At 44.2% G+C, this 10,973-nt stretch overlaps 3 protein-coding genes across 3 annotated transcripts; all 3 read right to left on the minus strand.

The window, feature by feature from the left end:
- Window positions 1–79: 79 nt before the first annotated feature.
- RB195_009656 (uncharacterized protein) lies at window positions 80–1,048 on the minus strand (the record flags this gene model as incomplete). The annotated part of the gene is made up of 1 exon (XM_064190302.1): window positions 80–1,048. The coding sequence occupies one exon, from the start codon at window positions 1,046–1,048 to the stop codon at window positions 80–82; it is 969 nt and encodes a 322-aa protein (XP_064047885.1).
- A 20-nt stretch (window positions 1,049–1,068) lies between these two features.
- Window positions 1,069–1,284, minus strand: RB195_009657 (uncharacterized protein; the record flags this gene model as incomplete). Its single annotated transcript, XM_064190303.1, has 1 exon — window positions 1,069–1,284. The coding sequence occupies one exon, from the start codon at window positions 1,282–1,284 to the stop codon at window positions 1,069–1,071; it is 216 nt and encodes a 71-aa protein (XP_064047886.1).
- A 138-nt stretch (window positions 1,285–1,422) lies between these two features.
- On the minus strand, window positions 1,423–7,468 carry RB195_009658 (uncharacterized protein; the record flags this gene model as incomplete). Its single annotated transcript, XM_064190304.1, has 10 exons — window positions 1,423–1,767; window positions 1,822–2,037; window positions 2,972–3,077; window positions 5,281–5,403; window positions 6,015–6,199; window positions 6,291–6,411; window positions 6,515–6,647; window positions 6,701–6,845; window positions 7,193–7,278; window positions 7,387–7,468. 10 exons carry the CDS (start codon window positions 7,466–7,468, stop codon window positions 1,423–1,425), a joined length of 1,542 nt encoding a protein of 513 aa, XP_064047887.1.
- Window positions 7,469–10,973: the final 3,505 nt, after the last annotated feature.

Genomic DNA, 10,973 nt, shown 5'->3' on the forward strand with positions numbered 1-10,973 from the left:
GTACTCAGTTTTTGATGTGTTGAGGTGCAATCCATGTCGCTGCAGCCGATCCTTCCAAGACTGTTCTTTTTTCTGAAGATCACCTCGAGACTCCGACGCGAGCATGACATCGTCGGGAAAGAGTAGAGTCCACGGATGCTGCTTCTGGATTTCCTTCGTTATCGTGTCCATGCACAGTATGAACAGCAGGGGTGAGAGGGATGAACCCTGATGAACCTACCTGTGCAGGGAATGCCCTGCTTGTTCCAGTAGCACATCGTACAACGCTGGTAGGCTTCGCATAAAGCAGCTTCGTCCACCGCACATACTCTTCTGGTACTCTATGCGACCTCATGGACATCCATAACAGCTCATGTGGGACACGGTCGAAAGCTTTCTCGAGATCGAAAAAAGCAAGATGCACACTGCGGTTCTTCTCTCGATGTTTCTGCAGGAGGATACGGACAGCATGGATAGCATCTATAGTGCTGCAGTCCTTCACAAAGCTGCACTGGTTGAGTGAAACGCTGACGATTTTCCTCAGACGAGCTTTCACGATACGCTCAAAAATCTTCTTTGTATGGCACAGTAATCGTATAAGTCTGTACGAAGTGCAGTCAGCAATGTCTCCTTTCCCTTTCCAGACAGGGACGGTCACGGAAGTTTGCCAAACGTCTGGAGTCGGTCCTCCCGCAACGATCTTGTTAAATAGAGTCGCGAGCCACACAGGCCCTCGATTTCCTAGCAGCTTCCAGACATCAGCAGGTATGTCATCAGGACCTGTTGCCTTGTTCGACTTCATTTTTGCGAGGGCAGCACTCACTTCGACGGCAGTAATTGGTGGAACAGGACTCTCGACAGTGGGAACAGTTGGGATGATAGGATGACAGAACTCTTCGTTACATAAGTGATTGTAGTACTCTCGCCACCTCTGCAGGATTTGACCAGAATGCAGAACGGCTCCATCAGCTCCCTTAACGATCTTGGTGTGCTCCATATCCAACGTTGAGCGATGACGCGCTCTGATTAAACGATACACTGCCCGCTCGCTTTCTCTGATATCAAGCATGTCGTATGGAGACTGCCTTCTTAGCCTCCCTCTTCGCCGCTAGGTAAGCACGCTAGGTCTTCAGGCTGACGTTTCCTCCACCAGAGCTTATGCTTGGACTTCTTCTCACCAATTGCCGCCTGAACGTCCTCGTTCCAAAACCACGTAGCCTTCTGTACTTTGGGCTTACCTGGTGTCGTCTTTCCCAGAGTATTCTCCGCGGTCAAGCGTATAACGCTGGAAGTGGACGACCACATTTTCTCCACACTACGAGTAGGGTGGGGAAGCGTAGATGGGACCACGGACACGAAAAATACCTCTTTTCGATCCTTCAAATCCCAATTTGATGCGCTGTGTTTCAGTTTTTGGATGTATCTTCTTTGGACGGGAGATTTTCAAGTCCATGACGAGCAAATGGTGTTGGGCAGCGACATGGCCTGTAGGGATGACTTTTGAATCCTGCAGAGGTCGGCGATCTCGTCGGCGTAACATCGAGAATCTATGTGTATTTCACGACCGCCGCTGGTGTACGTGATCAAATGCGATTTTCTTTTCCGATACTGCGTGTTAGCAATGATCAAGTCACTTGCAACAGCATACTCCAGGATTCGCAACCCGTCGTTACGAGCTCTATAACCGTATTCACCATGACAACCCTCGAACCCGTCTTTTCGAGAACCGACATGTCCGTTGAAGTCTCCTCCGATTAGAAGTTCTTCTTTATCTTCCAAGGATTGGACCTACTGCTCCAAATCTTCCCAAAAGCACGCCTTCTGTTCTTCACTACAGCCTACCTGTGGCGCATAAGCAGAGACGACCCGCAATTCCACTTCTCCTGTGTCTACCTTTACAGGCATCAGGCGATCCGATAGTCGATCCACCGCTGTGACGCTGTTTCTGAACGACTCGTTCAATATGATACCAATGCCATTACGATTTGATGTGTCGTGGTAGATGAGCTCGTAGTCATCGTCTAATTCCCTTGACTTGGAGCCTTTCCAGCGAGTCTCCTGTACACAGCACATGTCAACACGGCGTTTTCTGAGACTGTCTGCCAGTTCACGACTTCTTCGTCTTCGTAAACGTCCCAATGTTAAGTGTTGCCAAGCGCACTGTATGTTGTCGGTGATGGCGGATTAACTTCCTTGGCCGGCTCCATCCTCTAGCCGGTAGCCCTCGCATATTTGCCATATTGCCCGGGCGAGAACAATGCTCATCGCTTCTGGGGGACGCCCTAGCTTCTGAAGAACACATAGTAGACATTAGCAGTATGACGCGACGGGGGTGTTGTCCTCGGTCGGCTTGTCGCACTAGCAAGCTAGCAGCCTGGCACCGGAATCGTCGTACTACCTCCTCACCTAGCTAGCTTGTAGCCTTAGCCCAAGGACCGGCTACTAGCCGGACACCTTCGTGGCATGGTTGAACCTGCTGAGACAAAGCCTCGCCACCATAGCTGCCCGACGGCCAGGGCCACCGCTGCGCCGCTTTGAGGCGTGAGGTAGGATTTGCAGCAGCTACCAGACTTGTCTGGGAGGACAAAAACATCGACTTTACACATCGGCTAACTAAGTCATTATGAAGGCGAATTGCATGTTCGTGAACCTCAAACGATTCCAAATTGAGGTGAACGTGGGGGCGCATCCCAAGCAGATCTATTAACGCCACGACAGATCTATTTATCTTTTATCCGTTATCTAGGAGACGGCGAAAAAAAATTGAGCGTAACTTTTGTTTCCTTAGCAGAAGTTGATTTTCGTTGACATATCCTTCAACTATGTGTTCGTCCGGCATCGACTTGTGTGGGTGTTGTTCGACAGAAAACAAGTAAAAAAAGCGAATTTAATTTATTATTTTTGCGATCCTCTCCCTAATCCTGGAACCTCTAAAAGAAAGTGCTGGTTTCGGCAGCATTTTGGGCCCTATACGTTCAGAAAATCCACTTACTTCTTGGTTTCTGATAAAATGCATGAATCCCCACATAAGTGTGAGACTCGTTGTCTCATGACCAGCAATCCACAGATCGAAAATGTCGTAGAGAAGTCCGTCGTCTCTTAAAAAGCGGGCACTATCAACGGTTTCAGTTCGTACTTCTCTGATATTGGGTCTGCGTTTTCTTCCAGAGCTTTCTCCTAACCTACTTTCATACTATTGTATTTCACCGGTTCAAATTCGTGAATAAAAGTAAACACAGAACAACACAAGCAATGTCATAGAACAATGCGAATTCTTCATCATGGTAAAGATCAATCCAGGTTTCAAATAATAGTTATTCTTTGTTCGGAGACACGCTATCATAATTCCCCTCCACAAGAAGTTATCCGTCACGGACCCCAGGAATTATGGAGGAATCTCTTTGCTGCGTGTTATGTACAAGGTATTGGGGCGCATTATCCTGGACCGACTCATTAAACATCGCGAAGAAACAACGCGCGACGAGCAAGCTAGCTTTCGTCCTGGCCGATACGATTGACCAGGTGTTCATCGTCAGGAGAGTGATCGAAATCTGTCAGCGGTATTCGAAGCCAATGCAACTAGTGTTTCTGGACTTTGAAGCCGCGTTCGACTCTCCTCACCGAGGCCATCTTCTCAACGCGCTTCGCGCCGATGGAGTACCAGGAAAGTTCGTTCGTTTGCTTGATGACATGAATCAACGAACAACTGCTGCAGTTTGAACACCAGGATATTAAGGAGACCGGCAGATCGCCTTGTCCAACGAGTTCTGAGGAAATCGTCGGGTTCGAGCTGGAAGAAGCCACCTGGCCGAAAACGGAAGTTCTGGACTGAGGCGGTGAAAGAGGACCTGAGGACACTCGGCGTGGATAGGCAGTTCAGGCGAGACGTAAGGTATCGCAGAATATGGAATAGCGACGAATGGATTGATTCTGTGCAAGCTCTCGCAGAAGATCGAGAAGGTTGGGCAGAGCTGTGTTCGGCACGGCACACCTCGGCGAAGATGCGGGTAATCGCGTCAGGCGATGACATCAGCCCGCCGATTAAGTCAAGTAAGTCAGGAGCTACAAAAATCTCGCTTCTGTGAAAACAGTAGAGATTTTCTCAAATATGCGCACTTGAAAACCATGACCAGCTGTTCGATGTAAGTGCCTAAACCACACCTTGGTGAAAGAAGGAGAGCCCTAAGCAAGTGCCGAATCGCGAGACTTCAGCGTTCATTCTAAGCCGTTGACAGCTATTCAAAAATTGGATGAAGTAACGAAGTAGACCAATGTTGAAAGTTTGTCATTGAAAAAACACTTTCAAAGCCAAAAATTTATCATTCTATTGTCAAGAACAAATTGTTCACTTGGAAAATTTCTGAGCAGATTTTCCGCAGCCATGAATGAATGCCTTTCTATTAAAGACATTTGAGGAGGTACGCATATCAGGTGGAGTATTCGCATACGGGATCGTAGATTAGGAGAGAAAGGTGATCCCGTCCATTCCTAATTGCAGTAAAAAACGGCCCGGAAGATGGGGCGCGTGCACAGGGCTGGCGCGCTCCAATCGAACTCACTGTAAAAAATAGCGGGCCAAAACGCTCGAAACCTTATATTCCCGTTGCTTTTGCCGTTTCTCACCCGGCAATTAGGAAGAAATGAACGGAATCACTCTTCTCTCAGTAATTTACGATTCCGTATGCGAATACTCCACCTGAAATCCGTACCACCTCAGATTTGTGGAGTAATGCTTTTAACTTTCAATGTAGCACTTTTGTCAGGTTCCGAAGAGAATGGAAGTTTCGATCCTATATATGATGTGGGGTACCAAAATGCTCTAAAACCTTCTGATTACGAACATAATAAACATTTCGTCTAATTTTGAGGGATTAGCGCAAATTTTGTGAACACCTCCTCCTTCCACGGGGATGTATCTGCGCGATACACAAATGGCAGGATTGCGGAGGTGTGAAAATAATCCACGAAAGTTCATGAAACTTTGCTCGTTTTCAGGCCAGACGTTCGTCAAAACCAAACGAGTATATTTGAAATCACCAGCTATTTTCCTCTCGAATGGTATTTTCAAAATTTATTTCTGCCCACTACCCATAATTCCGGCGGGTTGCGACGGATTTCGGGACAGAAGTTAGTTAGTAAATGTATGGTCACAAAAAAAAAAACAAAGTTACCTATTTACGGATGAAGTTCTGTGCAACAAAAACCACAACCATATATCTGACGCTCTCTCTGAGTATTACTTTTTTTCACAATTTCCTCTTCGCAGCATTTCATCCATTAAATCAGTCAAAGATTACTTACTTGTACATTCGACTAGCATCCGTTCCATTTCTTCTATCGTTTTCCATCTTGATCAAATATGCATCAATGAAATCGCTGCCATTATCTTCCAGATTGTGTTCTCCAGAAGCAATTTTTGCTTTTCTGGAAGAAAACCTAGATGTAACCCGAAAGCAAGCCAAATTCCATACGATTACAAAGACTTCTGCAGGTTGTACAAGGACGGTACTTTCGTATGTGAGTGTATTTCCTCAGAATCATATTTCAGGTAAGGCTGGATTTCTTCGCTTACAAAATGATCATCATACTTGTACACACAGATGCCGCTTTCACACAGACCCATTTCACCGCGTTACCGCAACGCGATGCGTCTGCGGCTGATGCGGGCACTGATGTTTTGAGGCGCTTATCTGGGGAGCGTAATGCTATCACCCGACGTCGGAACGGCAGAAAGGCTGGACGCCCGCCTTACTTGTGAAGTTGATAGGATTTTACAGTAGAGAAGTCTTCGATTCCCGTCATCTCTTGATTTCGTCTTCGCCGCGTACGCGTCACTGTCGCTCGGTTGAACGCGTTTGGTAGTGACTATATCGGCAAAGAGACGATATTTCATACTATGAAGTTGATATAATGATCAACAAACTCAATCTCCAGATAGGTTCAAAAATACAGGAAACATTTTCAAAGCAACTATTAGTTGACAAATAATACTATAAAAAATAAAAAAAAAAACAAAATACTAGGTGGTAGCTCACCTAACGTCTATTCTTTTATTTATAAAGTTGATAAGATTTTCTTGTGGAGAAATCATCGTTTTCCATCGTTTACTGATCAGTGGAAGGTTAACTGTCCACTTCTCCAGGGAAGCATCGAATGCTGTTACGCTCATGAACGTATCATCAAGCTCGTGTTTCAGATGGAAGAATTCTTCTGCGTTCTCCTGAATTATAAAAGTGCTCTTGAACTGCTATGTTTTGCAAATAAAGAAAATTTTTTTCTCAAATCTGGAACCTCATCTTTCGTGCACCCACCTCAGTGAAACGTTCCGAAAAAATTAAACGATTAATTACGCTTCCGATGAGAACATCAAAAAAGGCTCCCGCGTTGATCGTTGTTTTACCTTCGACCATCATTTCATCAAGTTTAGCCGTACTGAAATTACTTCTGCGGAATAACTACTGTTCAAACCATTAGTGATTTCAGGATCGATAAAGCTCTCTCACGTTAGTGTTGAACGTATTAATTTAACTTTTACTTTAAGTTGAGTTCATCCATAATTCTTTCCTCCATCACATTGCTGCCGAGGCCAAAATCGCGAAGTGTTCGAAGATTGAACCGACGGTGGTCTTCCCAAAACTCTCCGCTCGAAAAAATAGTTCCTCTACCTTCTATAAATATGGTACGATTGCTTGGAGTACATTTGGAAAACAACATGACATACCTCTTTTGACGTCAAGCATGTACGGTGTGTACCGAGAAGTGTAACCACCACCTTTGATGATCATTTCTTGTCTTGCTGTAGCGTAATCGCCTATGTGAACCGTTGGGATTGTTCCCAACCAGAAAGTGAAAACATCACCGTATTTCTGAATTGCGGGTATGATAGCTGATAGTCGTCTATAGGTTCGGAATCGTCACTCGGAGGCCGCTTTGGCAAAAATGCTCAAACTCGAGGTTTCTGCATCACAGCAAAACTTGCGCAACTCTACGAAAGAGATTGATCAGTAGCCCTCAAAGTGATCAATTTGCCCGATGCTGCAACGGTTTATACTTGCGAGAGCGATCGAATGAGAACGCATAAATTGATTGTTCCAGGTCCTATTAATCAGTCTTTTCCTGGATTATTATAAAGTTTTCGGCATTTTTACCTGACCTCAAAACTTTTCGCCAACTCTTCTCTTAAGGAAACTGCGGAAAAGACCTCAAACCGTACTTTCTGCCACTGCTTCATGCTGTTAACTATTCCTTTTCCCATTAGAATGTGATGAAGATTCCCAATTAAGGGTAGAGGAAAAGGTCCTACAACTCGTGAATGTTATAAAATATAAAAGAGTGCAAAAAATATTCTAGAATTTTACTTTCAATTGTGTTGTAGGTAATAAGTAGTGGTATGGAATTGCAACGTACCTGGTGGATATTTCCGAACAACTTTAATCCATTCGAGCAGAAGAATAATAAGAATCAATGCAACCGTAATAATCGCAAGCATGATGCTTCTACCTGCCGTGGAAAATAGGCGTATCCAGTTGTTTTTGTGGACGTCTTCTTATCAGCGTGGGATCTTGACCAAAGTTTAGTATTTTAATCTTTGCAAAACACATCTTTTCTTCGCTGATAAGTTGTCTTTGACGAGCTCTGGACTCTACTCAACAAATATTATTTAATCGATTCACGAAGTGTTTATTGATGTTGTTAAATCTAGAGAATCTTTGTTACACTGTCCGCCGTCGCTTTTTGATTTTTCTAGAATTTCTCAAATGATCTGACTTCTGAATTAACAATAACAGGCAAAGTCTTTATCTATGACGACAATTTAATAATTTAAAAGCAAGCAGCCTATCACAATCTTGTCTTGTGGTGCGTAAACCAGAGCGAAAGCTTAGAGTTCGGGGAGTAGATTGTAGAACACAGCGTGGTTCCGCTTACCTTTCCCTAATCGTCGAACGGCGTGGAAGACGCATTTTTTCACGAAGATCTCAGTTGCAACGCGTCACGTCCTGCATCCATGTCGAAGATCAGTGATGTCTTCTCACCAGCCCGTTCAAGTGAAACTAATGAATAGGCTACTTAAGGGAGGGGAACGTGTACATAGAGGCGCGCTCAAGCGTTCCGCGTAGAAATTAAAGAGGTTCCGATAACGATAAGGGAAAGATGAGCGAAAGCACGCTGGGTCCCACAATCTACTACTGGAACTCTCGCTTTCGCTGTTGGTTCCGCACCACGTCGAAATCGTGATGCGCTGACTTCATTAAGACGGGGGAGGGGGGTGTCTATTTTTAATTATCATATATTTGGTTACTGATACAATAATTGAACATGGGCATTTGTAAGTGATAAATAATGATATCGAAAGAGCTACACTCGACGTCGAGTTCGAAACTCTGCCAGAAAGCAAGTTGAAATTATTTGAATTAGTGGCTCCCTTTTTTGTATTTATGTCATGAAGAAATGATATCCTTCAATATTTCAAACAAAAGAGATTTCCTGCTAGGTATTTCCCGTTGACTATGAATGTAATGAAATACCGAAATGTAAGAGATGTAAGAGGTGGCACATTAAAAGTCCAGAGGACAGACCTTTCTCATAGTCATAAACTTAGGTTAACCACCTCAAGGTGCAATGATTTGTCCGAACATATAATGAGAGTGCGGCCAGTTACAAAGTTTCGATCAGAAAATATGAAAAAAAAGAAAAAACAAAATCAGTTAGAAAGTATCGAATACAATTATATCGAAAGTCGGCTAGAAAATACCAATAACGTGGACACTCAGCTCAGAACGGTCCACGAACGTTATGACGTTTTTTTTTCCATTACTGCAGCCAATGCAGCCATTCAATGTCTCCGGCACCAACATCACAGCCGGCACCGCTTCTTAAAGGCAGCTTACGCCACCCTTGCACGCGTAGCGTCCCTTACTGCTTGTCGGGGCAGTCCGCATTGATTTTCGACGAATCGCAGGGCGGAGGCGGCGCAAGGGTGGAACGTTGCAATAGATGGCGTCGTACTAAACAGCATTCTGGAGGCGGTTGTTTGCAGTGATGCAGGGAGAGATAAGCGGAACCACCCTGGTCTCCATGATCTACGACCCCGTAAACGGATACTCCACCTGAATTCCGCACCACCCCAGATTCGTGGTATGCAGCCTTTAAAGTGAAGTGCGTCAACAGTGAAGAATAATTTTTTTGTCAAATAATTTCTCTCATCACCAAAGAATCTTATGTCCACGCGAATTCTCATGAACTCTTAAATTTTTGTGTATCTTTGATTGTTGTTATAGACATGCATACTTACCTGTCTTTGTTATGTGTGTGCACACGTATCACGCGTATAAATACATAATAATAAAAAGAAATATCACAACGTCTTTTATCCTTTGCTGGGAAGGTTTTGTCTTAAAAACTGCTCAGTTTCATTACTACCGGTATGACCGCAGCGCAATCCGCTTATTGCTCACGACAAATACTTTCGTTACAAGAGAATCAAACGCAAGCGTCGCTTTGGCTCGTGGTGTAGTGTGAATTAAAGTAGGGCTTGTGAGCGTAGTAGAGTGCATCAAACTAGAACCAGCCCGGTGAAAAGTTTTGGCCAATCGTGCAATATGGCGTAAGCGATTGGGTAGAGATGTAAACTTTTTCCTCCAACTGTATGCGGTTTTTAGAAGTACTTTTGCATATCACTGCATATCAGAATAGCTGACAAATTAGAGGCAGTGTGTTGGGAAATTATCGTAGTTGGGAAACCTGTGAGATAATATGCAATTCGGGATGTGGATTACGATTACGAGCGTGTTTCCACCTAATTCCCCTCGTCGTTTTGTAGAACAGCGTGGGAACGACGTTTTTTCCTACGAGGCAAGTTAGAACATGCTACTCTTGTACTCGCTCCCGTTACCACAGCAGCCTATTAATTGGCTGTCACTGTTGTCATCATTGTCACTTAAATGAGCTGCTGAGGAGTCTTACTCCACGTCCCGAACTATTCGTTGATTTTGAGCCGCTCACTCGTGCACGAAGGTGAGACGCATTCACGTTCCATCGCAGGAAGAAACACCGTTCTCACGTCGTTTTTCAGGACAATTACGGGGATTCACCCGTTAGCCTCGAACACACTCGTAATCCACAGCTCGGACTCTATATTTTCCCACAGGTCCCCCAACTATGTTAGTTTTGTGAAACACTACCTTTGTGCCCACTATCCCACTGCGTGTCCAACACAGACACGCGACAAAGACTCGTGGCACGAAGGTCGCACGAAGTTTTGTTTGCGCTGTATCGTCATACATTTTGTGGATTACAGTATCTGGGCGTCTGTGGAATGGGTAGATAAAGACCATTTATCAATCGGCACTTGGTACCGGGCTTTATTGGGATGTAGTTAAGGTTTCTCATTTCGCAACAGACAGCGCTATTGTGTCCGTTTAATGCTTCTGCAGCGATTCTTTAAGCGATTGCTGTGTCACACTAATTTTGACAAACTTCATCAATCAAATAAAATGTTTTGGCATGTCAAACTGCTGCCACCAATCTACTTTTGAGGAAAAAAAAACGCAGATTCTCAATCAGAATAAGTTTAACTCTGAATCAGGTTACTTCCTGGAGGTGTTGGATGGTTTCACTTACTCTGGTGAGAAGCACAGGTGTCATGCAGGTCTTTGGTGCCTTCAGTGCTTTCACTCTCCCTAATTATGTGTTGTTTAGCACAAATAACGAAAGCATATAACGTTTATATAAATAATCTTACAACACCGGAAGAAAGGCAGACGTGGTACCTTGTGGGCACCGAAAGAGATCACAAAAGCCAATATCGACTATCAGAACATATAACATAGACGACGAATCAACATATTTGGTGAAAATTCAGTTACAGTCCATTACACTTTCTAAATCTTTCAAGCAGCTTATCTAACAGGAGATTATCTTCTGTCCGAACAAGAGAAACTATGAAAAATTAAAGTTTTTCTTTGATCCATTATAAAGGACGTGGAATTGACCCG

The sequence above is a fragment of the Necator americanus genome, chromosome III (assembly GCF_031761385.1).
Source record: "Necator americanus strain Aroian chromosome III, whole genome shotgun sequence".
Taxonomy (NCBI): Eukaryota; Metazoa; Nematoda; class Chromadorea; order Rhabditida; family Ancylostomatidae; genus Necator; species Necator americanus.